The following is a 25916-nucleotide window of genomic DNA, read 5'->3' on the forward strand; positions in this document are numbered from 1 at the left end:
AGATTAAATAAGGTTGGCAAAATGATCATAATTACTGGTACTGGATGATGACTACTCAGTGACTTATTTCATGTCTCTATTTGAAATTCTACATAATAAAAATTTTAAAAAGGAAAAATGTTTTAAGGCAGGATATGTCAAAAAGTATGACTTCAAGACAGAGAAAGAGCAATATCACATGACACCACTTATATGTGGCATCTAAAAAGAAATGACACAAATGAACTTACTTACAAAAAGAAAAAGACTCACAAACTTAGAAAATGCACTTATGGTTGCTGGGGCAGGGAAGGGATAGTTAGGAAGTTTGGGAAGGTCATGTACACACTGCTATATTCAAAATGGATAAGCAACAAGGACCTATTACATAGTACATAGAGCTCTACTCAATGTTATGTGCCAGTTTGGATGGGAGAGGGGTTTGGAGGAGAATGGATACATGTATATGCATGACTGAGTCCCTTCACTGTTCACCTAAAACTACCACAATATTGTTCATTGGCTATACCCCAATACAAAATAAAAACTATAAACTAAGAAAAAAATAAGACTTCAAGTCATTGAAAGTATTAGTAAGCCAGAGAACTCTAACCAGTGGTCCTCAAACTTGTAAGTGTATCAAAATCACCTGGTAAGCTAATCAAGACTAGAAAGGTCCATACTAACTGAGGTGCAATAGAACTGAGCCTTGTATTTTTAAAGTTTCCAAGTGATACTTATATCAACCAAACTTTGAGAACCATAGTTATCTAATTCAATCTGCAAAGCTGAGCTCAACAAATGGAGTGCCAGATTAGCGAATCTCTGGGAGAACAATTATTACAATAACTATGTTATTACTGAATCCCTCAGATGTCACACATACACTATAAGAGAGGTAAGACAGGAAAGCAGGCACCCCTATGCTCCTCTACCTCATTTTCTGTATGTGAGTTACCTGATGACACAGACAACTTTGGGGTTCAATCACAGGCAGAAGAAAGAATGAGGAGGTCAAAGCATCCTCTGAGAGAAGGCACCTCCCAGAAGGAGAACAGAATAGTGGCAGGAAGGGATTGGACAGGGAGAGGAGGAGAATGAGTGAGAAAAGGGGGCAAAAAGAGGAAGAAGATAAAAAGGAAAAAGAAAAAAAGAAACAGGACAAAGGAAGAAAGAAGAATTTTCAAAGGAGGGAATCAAGAGAGAAGAGACTTGAAAAGGAAACAAAAGGTAGAAGGACATGGATCCACTCATTCTAGCTCTTCCTCTGTGGCAGGCAGCATGATGGTGTCAAGAATTATGGTGACCAGAATACGTTCTCTTCCTTCAAGAAGTATACACTCTAGTAGGAAATGGAAGAGGAGGAAGTAGGATTAAAAGGAGGAGAGGAAAGAAAAAAGGAAGAATGGGGAGGGAGGGTGAGTGATGTAGGTGGACAATGAGGGACAGAGAGGGAAATATATGAGTGAGGAGAAGACGCAAAGATTTTCATTTGCCACTGAACCAGAAAGCATATAACTTTTTTAACATGAACTTGGTTGAATCTATATTACTTCTATCTTTGATTATAAATCATTGATGAAGCACAATACTGAAATGTCTGATTTCCATTAAAGGATGTTAAACAGTATTACAATTTGTGCTTATATATTCATATATACATATTAATAACCTCATGCCTTTTAATTCAATATCTTACCTAGAAATTTTTTAAATTTTCTTCTTGGGTTTCCTAAAGACTCCAATATTTCACTTAATCGTAACGTGATCTCTGCCACCATCACAACGTCAATGTCTTCCATCTTACAGCAGTGAATGATTTCATTTATCTGCCACAGAAGATAAATCCACTAAAAAGAGAAAATACACAGTAAAATCAACTGAAAGTGCACTACATTGTAGAAAGAGTCACATTTTATAAAATTGAGTACTTCCTTGAAATCACCACCTTCTAATCATATAATGTTACACAGGTACTAGCTTCCTTGGTGACTGAGATGGTAAAGAATCCGTCTGAAATGCAGGCGAACTGGGTTCGATCCCTGGGTCAGGAAGATCCCCTGGAGAAGGGAATGGCAACCTACCCCAGTTTCTTGCCTGGAGGATCCCATGGACAGAGGAATCTGGCAGGCTACAGTGCATGGGGTCGCAAAGAGTTGGACATGACTGAGTGACTAACACCTTTTTATCAGTGGATCTTAATTATAAGTAATAGAAAATCAATAATCCTAATAAGATGATAGTTAATGATCACTCTGTTTATACATATTCATGAAGAAGAATTATTTAGCTTGTAGTCTGCATATCTATAGCTATAACACAAAATTTATCATCTGACTTTTTTATGTATCAATGAAGATTATCTGTATCCTCAAAATTGTCATTCTCTCCTCAAAAAGCAGCAGTGGCTATCACTATCAAAGTCCTCCCAAATAGTGAGGGGGAAGTAGGTATTTCAGGCTCTATACTGGGTGCCTTAGAAGCTGTCTTTCATGCCTATAATCTCAAAGCTTAGCACACAAAATTAGCCATCACACTTTGGGAGTTAAAGTGGGAAAACAACATTTATGCACCTAGATCATTGTTTCATTAGAGTGTATGATAAAATTATGTCCATGCATCCTAATATAGCTAATCTTAGGAGGCTTCATAATCACAGAAGACTGAGTTATTGTTAAAATACTCTCTTCTAAGTTTCTAGGTTACAATATTGACCTGTTCCACTTTTTCCTTTCCATGAGAGAGCTCTTTAGTCTAAATAGAGTATTATTACAGAAAGTGAAAAGTGAAGTCGTTCAGTCATGTCCGACTCTTTGCGACCCCATGGACTGTAGCCCACCAGGCTCCTCGGTCCATTGGATTTTCCAGGCATGAATACTGGAGTGGGTTGCCATTTCCTTCTCCAGCAGATCTTCCCAACCCAGGGATCGAACCTGGGTCTTCTGCACTGTAGGCAGACGCTTTATTGTCTGAGCTACCAGGGAGCTAAAATGCCTTATCTATTTGTTTTCTATTATTCACTTTCTTAATAAATTTATTCAAGTTCATATAACCTTTAAACATACCATATTTATTCCTCCCTGAAAAAACTGAAACACCTCCCTGTTTCCCAAAACTAAGGTGGAGCAGAAGTGCAGGGAATACACTTAAAGGAAAGGTTCCCTCATTACCACATTTAAAGAATAGTAATTATGCAGGTGGGTAAGTAGGGAAAATTTAGATTTGAAATATGCATCACAAATGAAATTAGCAATAACAAAAAGCATATGAAGGGAAACAAAAAGGAATACTTTATTAGTACTGATCTTCTGGGTAAACTTTGCGTAGTCATTCTTGGACACAGTGACCCGCTGCATTCCTAATTTGCATTTCTGCCACAGGAACATTATCATGTCCACAATGATTTCCTTATCCGGCTGAGCATTCTGAAAGCAAAAGTGGTACAGTAAATCAATAAGAACAATAAGATATATAGATATGGACATATGACATTTAATGTGTGCCAAACAACATTCTCAGAGCTTCATACATACTGCAGTGAACTGAATGGTCACTCAAAATTCCTATGTTGAATCCCTAACTCCCAAAGTGATAATATTAGGAGGTGCCCAGGTGGCTCAGACGGTAAAGAATCTGCCTGCAATACAACAGACCCAGGTTCAATCCCTGGGTTGGGAAGATCTCCTGGAGAAGGAAATGGTGACCTACTCCAGTATTCTTGCCTACAGAATTCCATGGACAGAAGAGCCTGGTGGGCTACAGTCCATAGAGTCTCAAAGAGTCAGACACAACCAAGCAATTAACACACACACATTGGGAAGCATAAGGACGGAGCCCTCATGAATTAGAATAGTGTCTTTATAAAAGAAGCCCCAGAAAAAGAATGAGCCATTCCTTCTTTCTGTCAAGTGAGGGCACAGGAAGAGGACAGCCATTTCTGAACCAGGAGGTAGATGATGCCTTGATGCAATTTCTCAGCCTCCAAAACCATAATAAATAAATGTTGTTTAAGCCAACCAGTGTATGGTATCTTTATTATGGAAACTCAAATGGACTAAAATATAGACCAATTCATTGAATCCTCACAACAACCTATGAAGGGAGTACTACTATAACCATCCTCACTTTATAGATGCAGACTGAAGCACAAGCAAATTTTGTGGTTTTTCTAAGATAAAATAAAGTAGCAGAGGCTGGATTCAAACCTAGGCAGTCTAGCTCTATCTAGAGTAGTCTTTACTGCTCTAAGTCACTTGACCTCTCTTGGAAAGAAAAGTTCCAAATATTTTGAAGTTATGTAAGCCAATCACTTCAGTCCAGATTTGGAGTGTATACTTCTTTCTTTTTAAAATCTCTGGTTTGAAATAACAAAGAATGGGCAGGGAGTGGAGAAACTAGTAAGGAGAGAAGGAGAGTGGAGCTGGGAAAAGATACGGAAAAGAAGAGAGACATGATGGGACTAAACAGAACATCACACTGGATATCAACAGATGACCCAACATGACTATATCTCCTCCTGGTTCAGTTACTTTGGCTCTTTTCAAAAGGAAAATAAAGTTACTCATTATAGCTGAACTAGAAAGAGAGTAAGTTTATGATTAAAATATATCCAACCTTGAGCTCCTTTGGGGCAGCTCTAAGACTTACTTTGTACACATGGTACCTTACTTAGTACAGTGCTTGGGAACATAATAGAGTTCAGTAAATGCTTTTTTAATTGAACTGAACTAAGACATCACAGAGAAGGCGATGGCACCCCACTCCAGTACTCTTGTCTTATTCTAATGATTGAACAGAACAGAATTTCAGCAAGGTGAAATTCCTGTGATTTTTAAATATGGCTTTAAATTACGGAGAAAAGCCTCTTTTGACACTATTACAAATTGTCCAAAATAACTTTTTCACCTGTGGAGAGTCACAGACACAGGAATACAAGGTTGTCGCCAAACGGAAAATGTCTTCTGAGTATCCACAAGACTTCACACAAGTATCTCAATTTATAAAGTACAGGAAATGAAGAAAAAAAATGTTACAAAATTTCAAGTAGAAAATGCATAGAAACATAGAAATTATCCAAAAATAGCAAAAATGATATCTGGGCAAATATGTCAATAAGACTTCAAATGCTTCCATTTGAAAACTAATCTAAGTAGGCTTTAATTCAATTAAAATGGACTATTATCATTTTCATTATCTGCAATCTGTATACCAACTATGTCCATAATGGAATTGAGAAGGTTTGTAATATTAAAACATCTGTGACTGTTGAAATAAAAATAACAAAGATATCTATTCAGAAACCACTAGAAGAAAAAAAAAGCATCATTACTTGGCACAAATTATTTACCACAATTGAGCAGCCATGCAATGCCTTAAGCATGTGATAAAACATAAAACATGAGATTAAATAATTATCTAAAAGACAGAGGCTACAGATGTTCATTTATATACACAGTAACTCCTGAAACTGAGTTTTAGAATGGAAAGCTCTGCATACTGGAAAGAGACAGGAGACCAGAAAACTTTTCCTTGCCAAAGTCAACTGATACCTCTGATTCAGTGCCCTGCTGACCTCTCATTAACAAGGAAGCAGCTAAAATAGAGCCTTATTTTTCTACCCAAAATCATGTTGCAACAGAAGAATCGAGGGACTTCCCTGGTGGTCCAGTGGTTAAAGCTCTGTGCCTCCACCATAGGCAGTGTGAGTTTGATCAGTAAACTAAGATTCCGCATGCCCCATAGTATGAACAACAACAAAAAAATTTTAAGTAAATAAATAAAATCCAGCATCTGTACAAGGCCTAGGAACCTGCAAGATCAGGCACCCAGCTATTTCTCTGACCTCAGTTCCTACCACATTCTCAAAGACCAGCACCACCACCAGAACACTCCAGCCACATGTGCCTCCTTGCTATTCCTTCAACAACCAAGCACACTCTCACCTCAGGGCCTTTACACTTCTGCTCCCTCTACCCTGAATATTCTTTCTCTCATTTCACCTATAGAGAGCATATAAAGTCATCTTAAGTTTTCAAAGAGGCAAATAAACACTCACCGTGAGCAGCAATTTTTTTTACATAGACTTGACCTTCTTTGTAGTTGTCAAAAGGAAAAATCAAACCTTTGTTTCTCTTTACATTGATCAAAGGTTCTATCGCAACAAGAAGAATTAAATCCTTTTCCGCTTTCTTTGACTCTGGGTCATCCTGCCTCTAAGAAAAGTATATCTCATAAGTTAATTAGCACTTCAATGTCATGTTAATATCATAAAAACAAAGCAATTGTTTTGCATGTATTACCTGGAGAAAATCAATGAGCTGCCCAGCTGCAGATTCAAATAAACTCCATTCCTCATACATAAAAGCTAATTTTATAAATTTCACAGCAGCATTCACAGAAATAAGATTCTTCCTTTTTATAATAAGTTCCAGAAGATGTGCTTTTGGAAAATCAAGTATCCCATCTGCACCAATATTTGACACTAGAAAAGAAAAGAGAGGGGTCATTCATGCAAAGAAACATTTACTAAACATTAAATATCAGACATTGCCAGGCACTCGGGAAACAATGAGGGAAAAAAGCAAACACAACTCCTGCCTTCACAGAACTCACACTCTGGCGGGGAAAACAAGAAATTGTAATGGGCAAGGACTTCTCTGGTGGTCCAGTGGTTAAGATTCTATGCCTCCAGTGATAGATACACAGGGTTTATTGTACATTCTACTTTTGGTTGTGTTTGGAAATTGTCATAATAAAGTTTTTTAAAAGAAAAAAAACAGACTCTGTGCCTCTACTTCAGGGGGCTCAGGTTTGATCCCTGGTCTGGGAACTAAGATCCCACACACTGCACAGCAGCCAAAAACACACTGAATAAATAAAATATAATTTAAAAATTCAATTCCTGGATCAGGAAGATACCCTGGAGAAGGGGTAGGCTACCCACTCCAGTATTCTTAGACTTCCCTTTTGGCTCAGATGGTAAAGAATCCACCTGCAATACAGGAGACCTGGGTTCAATCCCTGGGTTGGAAAGATCCCCTGGAGAAGGGAAAGGCTACCCACTCCAGTATTCTGGCCTGGAGAATTCCATGGACTCTATAGCCCACGGGGTCACAAAGAGTCAGACACAACTGAGTGGCTTTCACTTTCTTTCAATATAAAAATAAAATATTAAATCTATAAAAATATTTTTTAATAAATTTTTTAAAAACCTAGTAGGCAAACACAGGATGCTCTGGGGACAAATAAGATGGGCCTCAAACCTAGGTATGGGGTAGGACGTTCGGTCAGGAAAGACCACCCAGAGGAAGGAATGTGGAATCTCAAAAATAGAGAATTAGCAAGAGTTAACTAGCAAAATACACAGTGAGATATACAGACTAGGAGCTCAGAAAAGAGACCTAAAATAGGGACATAGCTCCAGAGTCATCACATAGGAACCGTAAGTGGATCAGCTGTGAGCAATAGAAGGCTGCCAAAAATAGAAGAGCAAAGAACCCCAACAAGTAAAAGAAGGGCAGGTGGGGAGAAAAGGCTGCAAAGGAGAGTATTTAAAGAGAAAGAAGGTGTCAACAACAACAACTACAGAAAGCAAAGGGAGGAAAAGCACTGACTTTCAACTGAACAATAAGGAAGTTGTCCACGACATTCTCTGTCCATGACAGCAGACTGCCAAGTGTAAGTAGGAGGGGAAGAATATGGGACAGTGAACACAGGCAATTCCTTCAACAAATCTGTCTCTAACAAGAGGAAGAAATTCGGGGAGGAAGTTGGATAGGGATGAAGGGGCAATTTGCAGAGAAATGGCCCAAAGACCTAAAGGGGAGGAGAAAGAACATCGCTTCCATTTCAGTGAGAGACAGTGGAAAGGAAGGGTACAGAAGAAGGTAAATTTTCAGGTGTGGGTGAGGCAAGTCAAAGGAATTCTCCTCTGAGATCTTGTATCTTCCTCGTGAAGAAAATATGAGACCGAACTGCAGTACAGAGGCTCCTTGCCCTCAGATGGGCACACACATGCACACACATGCACATCTTTAAGCTCACTTAGAAGATGACAGGGCTTCCCAGGCGGTGCTAGTGGTAAAGAATCCACCTGCCAATGCAGGAGACAGAGGAGACGTGGGTCCGATCCCTGGGTAAGAAAGATCAGAGGACAGCAAGGCAACCCACTCCAGTATTCTTGCCTGGAGAATCCCACAGACAGAGGAACCTGGCGGGTTACAGTGCTTGGGGTGCAAAGAGTCAGACAGGTCTGGAGCGACTTAGCACACACAGAAGGTGATGATGATGTCATAAACTATTTTATGAAAACTTCAAAATATAGACAAAATCAAAGTAGTATTTACCAAACAGAAGATTTTTTTAAAGAAAATGAAATTCTAAATAATTTTGTATCTATAGAAGAAATGGGATCCATAGCTTAAAACATTTCCATAGAGAAAATTCCAGGTCCAAATGCCTTCACCAGCAAATTCAAACTTTCAGAAAGAAATAACACCAATCTGACAAAAACTCTTCCAGATAATAGAAAAAGAGGGCAGAAAGCTCAACTTTTGTTTGAGGCCAACATGACCTTGAGAGGAAAATCCAAAAAGGACTTTGTAAGAAAAGAAATCTCATTAACAGAAACACTAGCCACTAGGAAGAAAACCAAGAAATATATCAAAAGAATAATTTTCACTTCCAGATTAAGATTATTCCACAAATATGCAGTGAATATGGAGTGGTTAAAGATTATATAAGTAATCACTGTAACTCAGAAAAAAGTTCATCCATTTGATGAACTCAATAAATCTCAAAAAAAAAAAACAGAAAAAGGTTTTAATAAAATTCAACAACTATTCAGAATTAAAAGCTCTTAGCAAACCAAAAATACAAAACAAAACAGAAGCAATATTGTAACAAATTCAATAAAGACTTTAAAAATGTTCTACATCAAAAAAAGAAATCTTTAAGGAAAAAAAGATCAATAAATTGGTATTGGTTTCTTATGTGTCAAATACCATGCTAAAATTTTTATGTTCTACCACAAAATAGTATTTTTATTTTTTACAAAATACTATTTTAATAACTTATTTACTTATTAAAAGTTCTTTTCCTGCCATAAATAGTTCTGAGACAACATCACGAACTTCTACTTCATCTGTAAAAACAGGTCCAGTCTGTAGTATTCGCCGATTTGAGTCAGAGAGAGCTTCCAAGACAGCCAGAAACCGGGAGGCAGTACTGTCAAACAACTCTTCCAACAGCTTTTCTGTGACCGTACGCGGCCATGGCATCTGGAAAAAAAAATACAGCCCACTTTTTTAAAGTTCTACAGTGTCTGATGGCGTAAGGCAAAGATGAGTAAGGTGTACTTTATTAATGCTAATAAAGAGAGTGGTTGGCCTGTCGATGAGACAGCCGCTTCTAGGGTTTCCGTTTTTGAGGTGTCACTCCAGATTTTATTAAAGTTTATGTTGTGCTACCATTACATCAAAGACTGCTTTTTCTTTATATGTTTGTGTTTCCAAGACAGCCTACAAAGGCCCTTTATTAATAAACAACAGCATTGGTCTCCACATGCTTTGCGGTGACTTAATTACAGCCCTGAGGAAACTGATACTCAAACTCAAGTTGCCTAAGAATCTCTCAGGAGAGCTTTTTAGATTCACCAACCAAATCTCCAGAGAGTCAGTGAGTCTGGGTGGAGCATTTTTAGAAACCGGGTAGAAATTCTAATGAAGAAGGTCCCCAAACTCAAGTTGGAAATAATATTTTATAGCATAAGTAACGGGTCTTATGGCAGCTAACTGTAAAGAAGAGTTGACCAGCTGGATACAAAGAAGCAGGCGCCACTCACAGCCCCGTGGGAATCTCCTGTCACCCTACTTTGCGTCGGCCTGAAAGGATTTCACTCCTGGCAGATGGCCTACCTACACACTTCATTCTCTCTGACTAATGACCTGTTCTCTGTACTTAGACTACCAGGAAATAAGAAAGAGGGCTTTAGTTGGCTTCTAGAATCCATGTCCAGTTAGCGGGCATCCACATTTCCCATGATTTCCTTGCTTCATTCATCTTCCTGAGGCAAAGTGAGGAAGACAAAAAAGCAAAAGCAGAAATAAAGCTGCTTTGGACTACTTTTCTCCAAACACCAACTTCCCTGCTTAATAGAGTCTATATGTTTTCAACCCTTAGGTGACTGATAAAAAAAAAAAAACCTTGGTAAATAGACTCATCTGTACCATTTTTCTAGAAGGGGTGGGTGGAATGAATTGGGAGATTAGGATTGACATACATACACTACTACCGTGAGACTCCAGTACTTTGCCACCTGATGTGAAGAACTGACTCCTTAGAAAAGACCCTGAAGCTGGGAAAGATTGAAGGCAAGAGGAGAAGGGGATGACAGAGGATGAGATGGTTGGATGGCATCACTGACTTGATGAACATGAGTTTGAGCAAGCTCCAGGAGTTGGTGATGGACAGGGAAGCCTGGCATGCTTTTCTGTGACCATGGGGTCCATGGGTTTCATAGTCCATGGGGTCACAAAGAGTCAGACACGACTGAGTGACTGATCTGAACCATGTGTAAAATAGCTAGTGGGAAACTGCTATATAATACTGGGAGCTCAGCCTGGTGCTCTGTGATGACCTAAAGGGGTGGGATGGAGGTGGGGTGGGAAAGAGATCGAGGAGGGAGATGATATATATATATACATATAGCTGATTCACTTTGTTGTACAGCAGAAATTGATGCAACATTGTAAAGTGATTTTACTCCAATTAAAAAAAAAAACTCAGTAAAACTTGAACTTCAGGCCTCTTGCTTTACAAACAGAGGTCAGGGTTTCTTCTAAGATATTTGCTATAGGTTAAAACAGAGGTTTAAAAACTTATAGTTAAACAACATAATAAACTTCTTAATAATTAGAAGTATTCAAAATGAAATGGTAAATCTCAGATAGATTACAGTGAAATTTGTTTTTTAAACTATTGTAGAGAAACTACAAAAAGTGAACTAGAATATTTATCAGATCTATAGATGAATAACAAGCAAATGATTTTAAAATATAAATATTTAAAAGATCTAGAAAAAGATTTAAAGCTAATGTAATAAAAATACACTGAATTGTCAAACATGACAAACAAAATATTAATGTCTATAAAAAGAATAAGCCCATTCAAATACAATTCAAAAATTAAAATCTCTAGTAGAAAAAAAAAAGAAAAACAAAAAAATAAAATCTCTAGTAGATAAATGGTCAAAGACTATGAAAGATAATTCACCTAAAAAGAAAATACAAGGAGTAAACACAAATGTAAGGGAAAGCTGGATTAAAACAATAAAGTTAAAACAAGCCATTTATGAAAACTTAATTATTTTAAAAATTAAGAAATAATATCAAAACGATAATGGTGAAATTGGCACATGCAGGTTGTCACCTTGGAGAACTCATTTCAGAAATTCAATCTGGTAATATACATCAAGAGAAATAAGAGTGTTTGTAACTTTACTCAAATTCTACACCTTAAATTTTATCCACAGGAAACAAAAGAAGGAAAAAATAATATACTTGAAGATGTTGACTACATCAATAATATTTATAAGAGCAAAGGATTGGAAAACAACTAAAATACTAGTAATAAAAAGTACTGGACAAATCTGGTACATGTACTGTTTAGGGTGAAAAGTGAAAGTGAAAGTCACTCAGACATTTCTGACTGTTTGCGACCCTGTGGATTATACAGTCCATGGAATTCTCCAGGTCAGAATACTGGAGTGGGTAGCCTTTCCCTTAAACCAGGGTCACCTGCATTGCAGGCGGATTCTTTACCAACTGAGCTATGCCTAGGATATACTAGACATCTTTTAAAATGTCAGGATGGATGAGAAGCTGAGTGATACAACCCATGCACTAAGTTACAATCCTGAATACCATGGCTCCCATGAGATCTATGCCATGAGACTTACCGTGTTAATTTCTCAACATAATACACCCACCCTGTTCAAGCTCAGTGTCACTGTCTCACTGTGTGCCAAAAGTCTTTGCTTACTTCTGCCTCCAAACTACTATCATGATCTTGTCCTTTACCTAGAATGTTTTTCCTGTTCTCCCTGTCCAGTCAAATCCTGCTTATTATTTCAAAGTCACTCAAAAAAGACTTCATCTTTTCTATTAATATGTGCCACCACTCTTGGACCACAGTAGGCCTTTGATACATGGTTACTAAATGAATGAATGAAAAATAAATAACAGTAACAGCTAATACTACTAAGGAGCTACCATTTGCCAGGAACATTCTAGGGGTGTTACATGTAACTCATTTAATCACCACCATTATTTCCTTCTTAATTCTTATCACAGGCTTTACTTATTTATTACGTAATTTCTCCACTAGAATGTAACCTCTACATATTTTGTTCACAGAGAAGTTACTTTAAAATATTTATTGAATGAATCACTAAATGGTCAATCATCAGAAGTCTCAATTAATAGTCCTACGAAACAATCCTTCGAGTCAAAATGATTTACTGCAAGTTAACAATTGACCTACAAACTCAGAAATTTTTTATAAAATAGATTTAATGCATATTGAAATCATTTTCTTTTGTAGAAACATAATAAAATGATTTCATAAGCATAAAGCAGAACATTCTGTAAAATATGACCCCTGTTCTCTAACAAACACTATAGCATTACTAGTTAATGATACCAGATGCAGGCTACTCAACAGCTCATCTAATGGATTATCTACAATTTGGCAGGTTACCACCCTCGACCAGTTAGACACCATGGGTCAGGAAGGGGTACAATTTAAAAGCATGTATGAACTGTATGTCTGGGCTCACCAGTCAATATATCACTGACCCTAAGTAGCAATGAAAAGCTACTGTGTCCAAATAATATTTTCATTTAGTATTTGGATTCATTTAAAAGAAAAGAGAAGCCCTCTTGAATGTTTATAAGAAGAAATGAGGAAAGAGAACAGCAATCGTTGGATTATTTAGAATACCCTGGGCTAGAGACCTGGGTTCTGGTTCAAGGGTTGCCAGCAGCTGGCTTAAATACTCTGCTATTTATTTTTCCCATCTGTAATAGAAAAGGACTGACCCAAATGATTTCCAAAATCCCTTCCAGGTCCTGAGATTCTACATCTCTTCTGTCAGAAAGTGTTCATATCTTCCCCTCCACTTTCATTTTCAATCCCTACACAGAAGCTCACAGAAGAGAGTTTACAGCTATCCAGAACAGTCACAGGGCACTGCAAAGATATACAGAGCTGGGATTTAAGGAACACTGAGACTCCGAATGGCCAAGGAGAAGACAGTGGGAGAGGGGGAAAGGCAGAAGGGAGAAAGGGCAGAAGATCCCACAGGCATATCTATGTCCCACTCTCCTCCCTTAGTGCAATTGGCCAAACATACATGTGGCCAATAGGGGCTGTGTGAGGGGTTTTGGCTTGTGAGAAAGAAGACTGTAGTCACTTCCATACTTAGTATCACTACCTACGTGAAGTCCTCCACAGCTCCCCTAGGTCTCCTCTGGCAGAACAACCCAGCAGTTTTCCAAATGAGCGCCACCTCTCAATTTGGCCCTGAGCATCAGTCATGAGCAGATAACCATAATAACATTTGACTCCAGTGAGAAATAAATTTTGTTTTAAAGCCCCTGAGACATGGGGGTTGTTTACTACTCTGTGCAACTACATCCTGTTGTTATTTCAGTCACTAAGTTGTGTCCGACTCTGGCTTCTCGGTCCACGGGATTTCCCAGGTAAGAATACTGGAGTGGGTTGCCATTTCCTTCTCCATGGGATCTTCTCTAATCAGGGATCAAAACCATATCTCCTGCATTGGCAGGTGGATTCTTTTACCACTGAGCCATGAGGGAAGCCCAGCCTAAATCCTAAATACTCCCAAAGATGAAACCAGAAGTTGATAAGAAAAGGTGCCTCCACTTCCTCTCCATCCTCAGCACCTTCAAAACTGACATCAAGTGGTCAAAAGGCTTCTGCGGTCTCACTCAGAAGGCTATAAATTTGAACCTTTCCCAGGCTCTTCTTCAGCTTCTTGCCCTTTAACATTACAAAACTAGGATTATGCGAAGGTACAAAAGCTCTGAGGAAAGGATGAAACAAGACCATGTCCAAATTAGGAAGACATTCTTCTATTTGCAGGGATTGGGGGCAGGACTTTTTTACCTGAAGGATAAGAATGTTCTTTACAATGTTTGTTGGTTTCTGCTGTACAACAAGGTGAATCAGCTTTTATACATATATCCCCACCCTCTTGAGCCTCCCTCCAACCCAGCCCCCATCCCACCCTTCTAGGTCATCACAAATAGGGGGCAGGATTTAATATTGAGTGCTGAAAGTGTTAGTTGTAGGCCTGTTTGCAACCCCATTGACTGTAGCCCACTAGGCTCCTCTGTCCATGGGATTTTCCAAGTAAAGAGTACTGGAGTGGGTAGCCTTTTCCTTTTCCAAGGGATCTTCCTGACTCAGGGATCAAACTTGGGTCTCCTGCCTTGCAAGCAGATTCTACACCATCTGAGCCACCAGGGAAGCCTAATGATCAAGCGTTAAAAGACACAGAGGTATAATATAAACACTGTAGAAATAGTCTAAAACACAGAAGATATTCTGAGACTTACAGTTTGTGCTTCCTTTATGTTAACTCTTATCTTTGGTCTAAAGAAACTTTTGTTTTTTCTTCTAGATTCAAATACTCCTCTTTTGAAGATCATGACTGCCATCTGCCTCAAAAAGAAGAATTACTTATGAAGCATCAATGGGATACACTTCTCAACTACTGATATTAAGCACTTCATCATCTGTAGAGTACAGTGGATTTATCTCATGAAATTTTTATACCTTTATTGTGGCCTCTCTATAATATTCTCTGGATTCTTCCTGTGGTTGTGAGGAACTCATTAATTCCAGTTGCTGTAACTCATCAATTTTAGCTAAAGCACGTCGAGCAAATGCCTACATGCAATTAAAATAAATTTAATTCATAAGATGTTAGAGCACAGTGATTAAAAATGTATCAAGAGAGTATGTTTTACTCTCACAGACATTTGATTTAATTTGTGAATTAAACTCTAGGCTGATGCTGACTTTTTTAGAACATAGTAGCTGACCCGTCAATCATTTCCTAGAAGCACCACTAATTTCTGTAAATCTAAAGTCAATGAAATGTTGGCTATACTAGCTTTAGAATTCAGAAAAGTAAGGAAATTCAAAAAAGTAAGGAAATTCAAATTCTGGGTTACAGAGTAGCTTCTTATAGATGATCACTTCTCCGGTATTGAACATGCATGCACGTACACACACATACACCCCTCCTCCGTGCTCTTCTCAAATTCTAACTTTTCCACCAAAACCAGCTGTATTATCTATTCAACTGTACACACTGTCAACTAAATTGTTAGGTCCTTAAAGGGTCTTATTTTTATATTTCCAGTACCCAACATACATAAAGTATTTATTAATATCTGAGGAAAGGAAGAAGGTGGGCTTGCTTATTTAATCAGATCACCATTATTATAATTCTCTATTGCTATGATAGAGATAATATCAAAAAGAGTTTCATTCCTGTAATTTATTTTAGCAGTTCTTTCAAGCATTTTATTTATAATTTATGATTTTTCATGAAGATGTTTCTAGAACATAATAGTAACATAAAGGGTTACATTTTTCAATAAGAAAAAATTCCAATGGTTAAAACTATGCAAATGTGTCTATCCCTGATAAATTTAATAGCTACAGCAATATGCCACCATGTACACTAAGACTAACTCTGCATATATGGTAAGTAGATTCTAGAATGTATCCTAGGCTAGAAGAGTATCCCACAAGGACTGAATTAAGCTATTCTTCTGCTGAAATCCAGACCCCACTGCAATCACCAAGTTATGCACACTGGTACAGACTCTTTGCGACCCCATGGACTGTAGCCTACCACGCTCCTCCATCCATGGGATTTTCCAGGCAAGAGTACTGGAGTGGATTGCCATTTCCTTCTCCAGAGGACCTTCCCAACCCAGGGATCGAACCTGGGTCTTCTGCATTGTATGCAGACGCTTCACTGTCCGAGCCACGAGGAAGTCCAAAGGAGGAATGCCTGTCTCTAATTCTCACCGGTCTATTGACAAGCAGAGTACTACTTACTATAGTGAGGGTACCGGATTTCATTTGCACAGAGACGTGGCATAGGTCAATAGAAGCCCCAAACAGTTAAGCTACATTTCAAATGTTTAATCAAAAATATATACAGGAAAAGAGGAAAAATAAGAAATAGAGTATACTAAATAAATAGTGGCTGGAAACAGAGAAAAACAAAACAAACAGATAGTAGGCAGCATGGAAAACAAAAACTAAACAGGGAAGAAAAATGGCTTGCATACAAGACTATAAAGAGGAAGGGAAGATATTAGAGATCTTATTCAGAAAAGAAGCAAAGATGGTGGAAGTGAACAGAGAATAAGCGGGGAAGCAGAAAGTAAAAGCAAGAGATTCACAGAATGGAGAAGCCAGGCAAATGTCTGCAAATAAAGCCTGGGACTTGTATCTTTGCTTCATTGCAGTTCTTTGGCTTTTGTTGGTTTGCTTGTTTTCTTGCCACTTATCTAATGAAGAATATGCTGAATATGTTGTATTTTTAAGTATTAGCATCCTCATAATTAAAAAGTCACCTGCACGCATGCATGCTAAGTCGCTTCAGTGTGTTCAACTCTTTGCAACTCTATGGACTGTAGCCCACCAGGCTCTTCTGTCCATGGGATTCTCCAGGCTAGGATACTGGAGTGAGCTGCCATGTCCTCCTCCAGGGGATTTTCCAGGGATTGAAGCCACATCTCTTATATCTTCCGCATTGTCAGGCAGGTTCTTTACCACTAGTGCCACCTGGAAGCCCAAAAAGTAACCTACCTCTCCATGAACACCAGCTTGGCAGTCATAGTAGCACTGGCAGACAGCTGTGTAAAGAGTAGCTCTCCATGTCAAGTACCTGATGGACAGGAGAGGCACTGAGGACTCCATACATATACTGGCCCACAGGAGGTATTCCAAGGCCTGAATCAGAAAGGGCACAATTGAATATCTTTTCATTTTAAGCGAATAATGCCAATTTTTATTCAATATAATCAAATGAAAAATCGTGAGCACAAGTCACTGACATTAAAAATACACAAATAATGAGTCAACTAAAAAATAAGCATTTAAAAGTTAAAGAAGAATTTCAAGAACTCAAAATCTCAAGTTAGCCATTTTACGATGTCTTCCTGCCTAGCTCCTAGAGTCCTATGAACTCAGCTTATTCTTATTAACATTTACCAAGTGTCAACACTAGTCTAGGAGCTAATTATGAAAGGTATGAAAGTGAAAGTGACTCAGTCGTGCCTGACTCTTTGTGACCCCGTGGACTATACAGTCCATGAAATTCTCCAGGCCTAAATACTGGAGTGGGTAGCCTTTCCCTTCTCCAGAGGATCTTCCCAACCCAGGGATTAAACCCAGGTCTCCCACATTGCAGGCAGATTCTTTACCAGCTGAGCTACACAAGGCAAGCCCAAAAGTACTGGAGTGGATAGCCTATCCCTTCTCCAGGGGATCTTCCTGACCCAGGAATCAAACCAGGGTCTCCTGCATTGCAGGCAGATTCTTTACCAGCTGAGCCACAAGGGAAGCCCAAGGAGCTAACTGCAACAATGCAATTGTTATTAACAACAAATTTCTGTTGATTGACAACAGACCTTCATTGAAAAGTTTCAGTTCCTGATGCTACATATTTCTAGTAATCATAGTAATCAATCTAGTAATCAATCTAATTTCATTCCCTCAACATCACCAGCACCACTACCTGATGTCCCTCACCTCCTCTGCCCACAAACAACTAGGAATGTGCCACGTGGCATAAGAAGACACTTCTAAACATGATCTTCTTTAACCTGAAATGCAATCACCTTGATACACCTCTGGTGCATTCGTCCTAGTTATGCCTTCTAGAACAGCACAAGACCACTCAAGACTCAACTTGACAATTATACAGCCTTCCAAGAATCTGAAAGCACCTCTGCAGCCTGCCCACTCCCCCAGCACTCTCCAGGACAAAGATCCCCAAGCACTTCTATCCTCCCAGGACAGAGCTTCCCTCTCTTCAGTTCAGTTCAGTTCAGTCGCTCAGTCATGTCCGACTCCATGGTATTATTTAAGGTGGTCAATGTCCCTGTACAATACATGACTAGACCACAGTAAAATGAAACTCTCACTCTCTGGTTCTGGTCCCTATATCTCTATTAAGTCAACCTGGGGTTGCTTTATTGCTGCTTTAATTGTTTCTGTCATTGTTTGCTAATTTTGCCACACTGTGAACTAAAATGGAATTAACAGTTATCAAAATTCCTGAATTTCACATTATCTGCTATAAAGACATCCTATTGTGGATTTTTGCATTCATATAGTTGTGGTTTGCGGGGTGTGGGATCAAATCATGTACAAATTTTTCCCCCTTTATATCCACGTGGCTTTCAAAGCTCTCAGGATTCCTAGTATTCAAAATTTCATACTTCAAAATAAAACTAGCTACATTTACCAGTTGTTCACATAATATTTGGGTGTGGTCTCAGATTTAGTATAAAAGATCCCACATCACAGACTTTAGTGCCAGACGGAACCTTAAAAGTAACCTAATCTGACTCTAAGAGGCTAAACTGCTTAGAAGTGACAGAGCTGGGGCTGGAATTCGGGTCTCTGGACTCCTAAGGGCAGCAAGATTATTCCCACTACACGGGGCAACTACAATGAAGAGCAGAAAAGCCATCATTCCACTGAGGGTTCTGAGAAACCATCGTTCAGGTTTCAAAGCTGAAATGCCATTTCAAAAAAAAAAAAACTAATTTGATTGCAGCATTTTTTTCTCGCCATAAAAGAAAGAATTATCTCTATTAACAAAAATCTGATGATTGCAGCAGGACTAGTCTCTTCATTAAAAGAAAACAGAACAAAACTTTGAAAAAAATAAATTTTAGGAGCCTAGCAAGAGCATGGTTAAGGGGTCCAGTAGGAAGAACCACACGAGGATTAACCAGCTAAGCCACAAGATGGCAGTGCAGCGTAGCTTATATCAGTTCACAGCCTTTGAGGGGGGCAGAGAGGAATTTTTAAAGTCTGGACTTAGATGTGATGGTCTGTGGAAGAATCTGACAACCATTGTTCAAGCCACAAATGTGATCAAACAATTTGTTTCATAGGAAAGTGAAACAGAAATAAACATTTTTTTAGAATGAATAGATTCTACTGAATTCTTTAATGTTTGCTGAATACTATATTACATTGCAAATGCCTTAGAAGAAACTACAGCCTTTACCATAAAGGAAAGCAAATGGCCATGTGTCTTCAGAGAAACAGGCTTCAGAAAACTGCCCTCCTTGCATTCGCTAAGTGTATGCTGGTGGCCTTGCCTCAGCTCAAAAGTGCTTTCCATCTAGGAAGAGCCCTGAGTAGTCTTGGTCTTCAGGACACCTTCAGAGTCATGTCAGAAAATATTCAGGGATTTCCCTGGTGGTCCAGTGGCAAGGATTCTGCACTACCAATGCAGGGGCCCAGGTTGGATTCCTGATCAGGGAACTAGATCCTGCATACTTCAACTAAAATAAAGAATCGATACACAGCAACTAAGACCCAGTGCAGCCAAATAAATAAAAGAGAAAATATTTCAACATTGTATCAGGAGCTTCCATACAACTCCTCCATTTGCAGAGATGAACCAAAACAGGGTGGGTCATGGAACTTGTCAACAGACTCGCCTTGTTCTGATGGGGTTGAGGGCCAGCACACAGTGGCATCGGCTCTGGCCTCAGCTACATCTCTAACTATCCTAACTAGATATGCAACCTTGAGCAAATTAACCCTTCCAAGCCTCAGCTTCCTCATCTGTAAGATAAAAGTGATAATGCTACCTTCTCCAAGTACTGGTGTGAGAATTCAGTGAGTAATATGTGAAAATGGCTTAGAAGCATACCTGAGAGATGGTAAGCATTCATTCAACAAAGGACAGTGATGACAGTCTTAAGGTCTCAGCCTCGTAAGACTACCAAGGCATTACTGTGTATGCAGAGCCCTTCACACAGCACTTAGCACATAGTAGGGACTCGATAAATAATCAATAATAACAAGTGGTAATCATAATTACCAAATCCTATAGGAATAGTTTAGATTGCTCTGGGTTGACACCACTAAAAACCTGAGGACCCCATGTCTGTTTCTCCTTCTGTTTTGGACTGTAATGGATTTGAACTCTAAAGCAGCTACAAAATCAGGAGGATTCAGATGGGGCCGGACTGCCAAGGGCTTGTCCCCATTAAATGGACCTATCGAGTCCATGTAGATTCTCAGCTCAGGAGTCGACTCATCAGCTGAGGGTTTGTGAGTTTCAGGGTAAAAAATTAATTTCCTTGAATCTTATTACACTGAACATACATTGAAAGAATTCCAGCCTGATCTGCAAGTGCCAACTGTGCAGCCACCCACCATCCCAAAATTTTTGCATTCCTCACTCCCCTGACTCCTACTCCACAAGACTGGGTCTATGAAATGATCCTCCTTCCAGCCTTCCTTATTCTATCAATGAGAAACTCACGCTATATGAGGGGGAGAGAAGAAATCTTACACAGAATATAAATAAGAAATTATTTTAAGATGGCTATCATGTTAAATCAAAATTCCCTCAGCATTAGCAAGTACAAACACCAACAGTTAAATGTTGGCACAGACATCTCTGCCCTTCAAAGCCTTGCCAGACGAATGTTATAAGCAGACCAAAGCATTGTGATTCTGTGGAGCAGTTATTTGTTGCCACAGCAAGCACAACAGGAGATTTCCTAAATTCCTTTCAGGAAATCATCTGGAACTGAATAGAGAATCGTTGAAGTAGTCTGTAGGCCAAATTTACATTATGCATGGTACAGCCTCTCCTTGTTTTAATTCACACTCAAAAAGCTGGCGTAGAGTTTGTTAAGCCACTGTCAGTAATAGAGCTTTTAAATACAAGGAACAAAACAGAGAGAGAGAACACACAATTAATGCTATCAGTTAAGCATGCAAATATCTTGGCATCTATTTTTTTAAGTGTTGTCAGTTTTTAAGATACTTGGCTATGTTTTGAGGAAATAAGGAAAATAATATCTGTCCCGAGTGTCCAAATATTCAGAGCAAGTTTTTACATGCAATAGAGAAGACTCACAGAGAAGGCAATGGCAGCAGCAGCAGAGAAGATTCAAATAGCAATGTTGCAAATGTCAGAAACAACTCAAGCACGGTCTCAAGGAGAGAATATTGTCCTTTCTTGGCCTACATTCCAATGACTGGATAGTGAACACAGGGAATAAATATGTCTCCTGCAGACAAAAGTGCTACCAACACGGTAAGGAAGTCAACAGAAGCCATTCCCTCCAGCTAAAACTAAGCAGTGAGTAGTGGTCAGTGCAAATCTTACTAAAAACAATGTCAGCTCATGACTGACATAGCTGAGGTGTTTGTTCACCCATCAAGTATCTGAGCCATAAGTACAGGCCAAGTTCTTCAAGCAAATGTGGTCCGAGCTCCACAGCAAGTCACACACAGGCTAACTATAGTTTACGATCCAAACTACAATACTTTTAAAAGTAAAAGTGAGCACTATTAATAATTACTCCAGGACAGCAGGCATAAACCAGGACTGTCCTGGACAAGCTAGAATGGATGGCTACCCTACCTAGAGACATAGTTATTAGATGGATATTCAGTATCATATTGACAAGTTACAACTAATCTGAAAGATTGAGGGACCCTGGAGAAATATCTATCCATTTGGGAAATTCTTTTCATGAATACTTTACTGTCTACATTTTTATTTATGATCACGTTAAAGGAAAACTAAAAACAGTATACCTAGTAATACAAATACAGCCACCAACTTTTGTGACACTAAGTCATTAAATTTTCTTTGTTTAGCATTCAATGCTAACAAAAGTCTTAAGAAAACCAGGAAATACAGGGGAAGATATTCTGACAGTAAATTTCATACCTTGGAAGAATGACCTCTGATCATCAATTTTCTGCAAATAGTGTAAATGTAAATGGTACCTAGATGGAGAAAAAGATTAATATGTTTTATAGTCACATGATAGAACTTTACATTCCACTTTCTATAGTTTAAGTTGGTAGTTCCCAAAACAAATGACTCTCTCATGAGAAAATCTGATAATGGCCAAAGTTACAATCATTATAAAACTTTTTGTAACTTGCAGCTAAATTTTTAAAAGAATTAATATGACCATATTTTTAAATGTTAACACAGGAAACTTTTAGTCTTACTTTAAAGGCATTTTAAAGTACTGGTCAGTGAGAAGTGAAAGTGAAGTCGCTCAGTTGTGTCCAACTCTTTGCAACCCCATGGCTTCTCAGTCCATGGGATTTTCCAGGCAAGAGTACTGGAGTGGGCTGCCATTTCCTTCTCCAGGGGATCCCTGGATCCAGGGATCGAACCCGGGTCTCCCGCATTGTAGGCAGATGCTTTACCCTCTGAGTCACCAGGGAAACCCAATCCTTTCTATAAAACAAAGCCAGCTCATGACTGGGACATAGTTGTTTAGCCAACTAGTATCAGGGCCATAAGTTACAGTCCAAGCTCTTCCAGTAAAATGCAGATCAAGCTCCATAGCAAGACGTAAGTTTAAGTTTTGAAATATACTGAACAAAAGGATATTTTAACAGCATAATGTATGTACTTTGTGGTTTTATTAATTTATATAAAATTTTATTGGTTCCCATGGTTTCCTCACAGTTGCATAACTAAAGATTTATCTCCAAATAAGACTAAAATACATATTTAATCATATAAGACAATACTCAACAGAGAAACTCATAATTTAAAACTCATAATGCATAATAGGTTACATTATATTCATTTGCTGTTTCATATAATATCTATCCCATTATTAAGTACATCCCATAAGCACTTTGATGAAAAATGCCATTTCCAACTCCTATGTAAGATCATTCAAGTACAATCATTTTTTAAATCAGGCCAATAATTAAATGAAGATAGATAGCTCATTTCATGGCAGCATTTGGAGGACAAGTGAATGACATCACTGTATATCTTTCTATATAGAAAACATATTATCAGGCTATAAACATAACCCAAAAGACAGTATGCTGCTGCTGCTAAGTCACTTCAGAAAGACAGTATATCATGCTTTAAAAAGGCATTTAATTATAATGGCAAGCAATCTAAATATCTGATCTAAAATTCATAACTGCCACAATTCAACAATTACAAATCCTATGTTCACTTTTAAACTTAAAAAGCTTCTGAGAAAATAGCACCTGCTCCAAAACACACATCCCTGGATTACAATACACCCACTAACATAATAAACGTGACATAAATCAGTGACCAAAATATACTGAATAAAATCTTAAATACTTAAACAACCATAAAGTTCACAGAAAATGCAATTAAGTCCTTCACATTCAGGGCCTCAGCATTCTTAATGTGCCTGCATTCATGACGTAGAATTGTTTATCTCCAGTAAGATCCAGCAGGGAAAAATTCCTCAGCTAGTAAGAGCTCAGGCTCAGCATTCTTAACTTGGCTTTGTTGACCTGATCTGTATAACTGTGTTACTTAGGAAAAAAATCACCTAGTGAGGATACGCATAGGAGACATGTGACTCTTCACAAAACACATGACACAGGTGTGAGCAGGGAACTCAAGCCCAACATTCAGCAGTGGGGACTGGGGGGCTTCAGAAAGCCCCAGGAGACCACCCTCAAGAATAACAAGGGCGCTTGGTACTTCAAAGATGTACCTTTAATCTTTGCACCCCTAGTGCATCCTGACCATAATGGAATTCTTCCCTGATGCTTCAGGATATTGGCATGGCTTACAGATTCCACTGCAGAAGCCCAATGGACAGAGTAAATGGTTCAAAATGGAGCACAGACTGAATCTTTATGATCTCAGAATGCCTCTGGAACTTAGTTTGATATTTTAACCAAATCCCTGATACAGAGTGACTTGGGACTTGTGACAAGTGATTCCTTGACATGTGACTCCTTTTCATCAAAGACAGCCACCACCAAAATAATCTGACTATTTGAAGGCTTAAATGATTTAGGTTCAGGTTAGTTGGGAAGTCAGATATTATCCAGTATTATCCAATATTCATTTACCCAGTTAGATTTTGTGAAAGAACCAAGATTGATTAAATAACTTAAGAAACCAACTCTTATAATTGTATAATAGTCAATTAAAGAGTGTTAATGTTTAGCAGGAAAGTTCAAATATATTTTAAGAAATTGACTGCAGGTCATTTTTTCACAACTCAAATTCCAAAGTTTTAAAACTACAAGGCCTTTGCATCTGCTAATCTCCCAGTCGGAATGCCCTTGCCCTGAATGCTCAGATGTCTCAGCCAGGTGTTTGTTCAAATCTCCAGTGAGGTCTATCCTGACCATTCTATTTAAAATTGCAGCCCAGGCCCCAGACCAGCCATCACTCTCACTAATCCCTTTCTAGACTTTATTTCCCTCCATAGCTCTCATCATCAGGAGCTTTCCAGGTGGCTCAGTGGTAAAAGAATCTGCCTGCCAATGCAAGAGATGAGGGTTTGATCCCTGGGTCGAGAAGATCTCCAGGAGAAGGAAACGGCAACCCACTCCTGTACTCTTGACTGGGAAGTCCAGTGAAAGAGGAGACTGGTGGGCTGCAGTCCATGGGGTCACAAAAAAGTCAGACATGACTGAGCATACACACAAACAGTTCTCATCACCACCTGACACTTCACTTAGTTTTGATTTATCATCTCTCTGAAGTACTATATGGCAGCATGAGAAACAGGGGTTAAGTGTGTTGTCCACTCCTGTATCCCTAACACCTAGAACAATGCCTGGCACTCAAGTTTGAGATGAATTAATTAAAACAGGGATGACAACTGATGACACTAAGTGTATGTATCTCCCATAGTCCAGCAACCCCACTCCTGGGCATCCATCCCAGAAAAGTCTCACAAGGGTCCATAAAGGGACCGATGTGAGGATACTCACTACAGAATTATCTGTAAGTTTAGAGAGGCAGGGCAAACCAGGTGCCCATCCTTATTATGGGTCTCTGCCGAATACAATTCAGCAGGCAGTTAACAAACCAGGTTTACATATAGGAACATGGCTAGATTCTAAAACCATAGTGTTGAGCAGGAAAATATTTAGGAAACAGGATAAAATCTAGAACATGATGCCAAAGAAAAAGCACACAGCAGAATAAGGATGTGAAAGACACAGGAATTGTTCTATCTTTTTTAAAAAGAAAATGGGAGGGGGGTGGTTTTGTGAGAATCTTTGAAGCATTTCAGATAGGGAGTCGCACTGCAGCATCTCCACCTCTTAAGCAGAGCCTGACCCCAGGGCCCAACCCTCAGGTCTATCGCCCTTTCCTGAGCACAGAAGCTCTGCTCTGGCTCAGTCCCTGCAAGATGCTTGAGCAATTCACCCGGAGACATGGCCCTGGCAACTCTGATGATGATGGGATGCAAAAGTTTAACAAGCACTGGCCTGAAAAATGTCTCCCAGAGACACTCTCATCTCGGTAGCAAATGTAAGGTCTGATTACAGTCAAAATGTCAAAAAAATTATTTGGGGACAGTGAAGAAGGAAAAGACTAGGAAACATACTGTCAGTTGCCATGGATGAGAGAAAACCCAATATGCTTTCTTTCAAGTTGTTTTGCCCTTGTCTTACAAACTCAGAACAGACTGTCATTCTTTTTCTTGCAAGAATATGTGATCCAGTGAACAATATTGCAAGTTAATCCTTATAACTTCAAATTGTAACTTTAAAGAGAATTTAAGTTGAATTTAAATTGTAACTCTTAAAAGAAAAAAAACAAAAGTTACATTTTGATAAGCTTT

The 25916-nt window shown here is 38.8% G+C and overlaps 1 protein-coding gene and 1 non-coding gene across 5 annotated transcripts in view; one reads left to right on the forward strand and one right to left on the reverse strand.

Moving 5' to 3' along the window:
- The window catches only part of CFAP54 (cilia and flagella associated protein 54), a 315472-nt gene that overhangs the window by 270760 nt on the left and 18796 nt on the right, over positions 1 to 25916 (reverse strand). For all 4 annotated transcript variants that reach the window (XR_005719649.1, XM_040232778.1, XM_040232776.1 and 1 more), the window contains exons 5-14: positions 22031 to 22089; positions 16897 to 17040; positions 14839 to 14952; positions 14619 to 14720; positions 9059 to 9257; positions 6279 to 6460; positions 6035 to 6191; positions 4885 to 4970; positions 3270 to 3404; positions 1679 to 1829 (exon numbers count right to left, since the gene is read on the reverse strand). Coding sequence is in view for 3 of the 4 variants with exons in the window: in XM_040232778.1 (XP_040088712.1) it covers positions 1679 to 1829; positions 3270 to 3404; positions 4885 to 4970; positions 6035 to 6191; positions 6279 to 6460; positions 9059 to 9257; positions 14619 to 14720; positions 14839 to 14952; positions 16897 to 17040; positions 22031 to 22089 (1329 nt within the window). In the remaining variant the exon portion in view is untranslated. The remainder of the gene's footprint in view (positions 1 to 1678; positions 1830 to 3269; positions 3405 to 4884; positions 4971 to 6034; positions 6192 to 6278; positions 6461 to 9058; positions 9258 to 14618; positions 14721 to 14838; positions 14953 to 16896; positions 17041 to 22030; positions 22090 to 25916) is intronic.
- Positions 19522 to 19593, forward strand: TRNAG-ACC. Its single transcript has one exon. It is a non-coding gene; the product is annotated as a tRNA-Gly (tRNA).

Source organism: Oryx dammah, unplaced genomic scaffold (genome assembly GCF_014754425.2).
Source record: "Oryx dammah isolate SB20612 unplaced genomic scaffold, SCBI_Odam_1.1 HiC_scaffold_29, whole genome shotgun sequence".
In the NCBI taxonomy this organism is placed as follows: Eukaryota; Metazoa; Chordata; class Mammalia; order Artiodactyla; family Bovidae; genus Oryx; species Oryx dammah.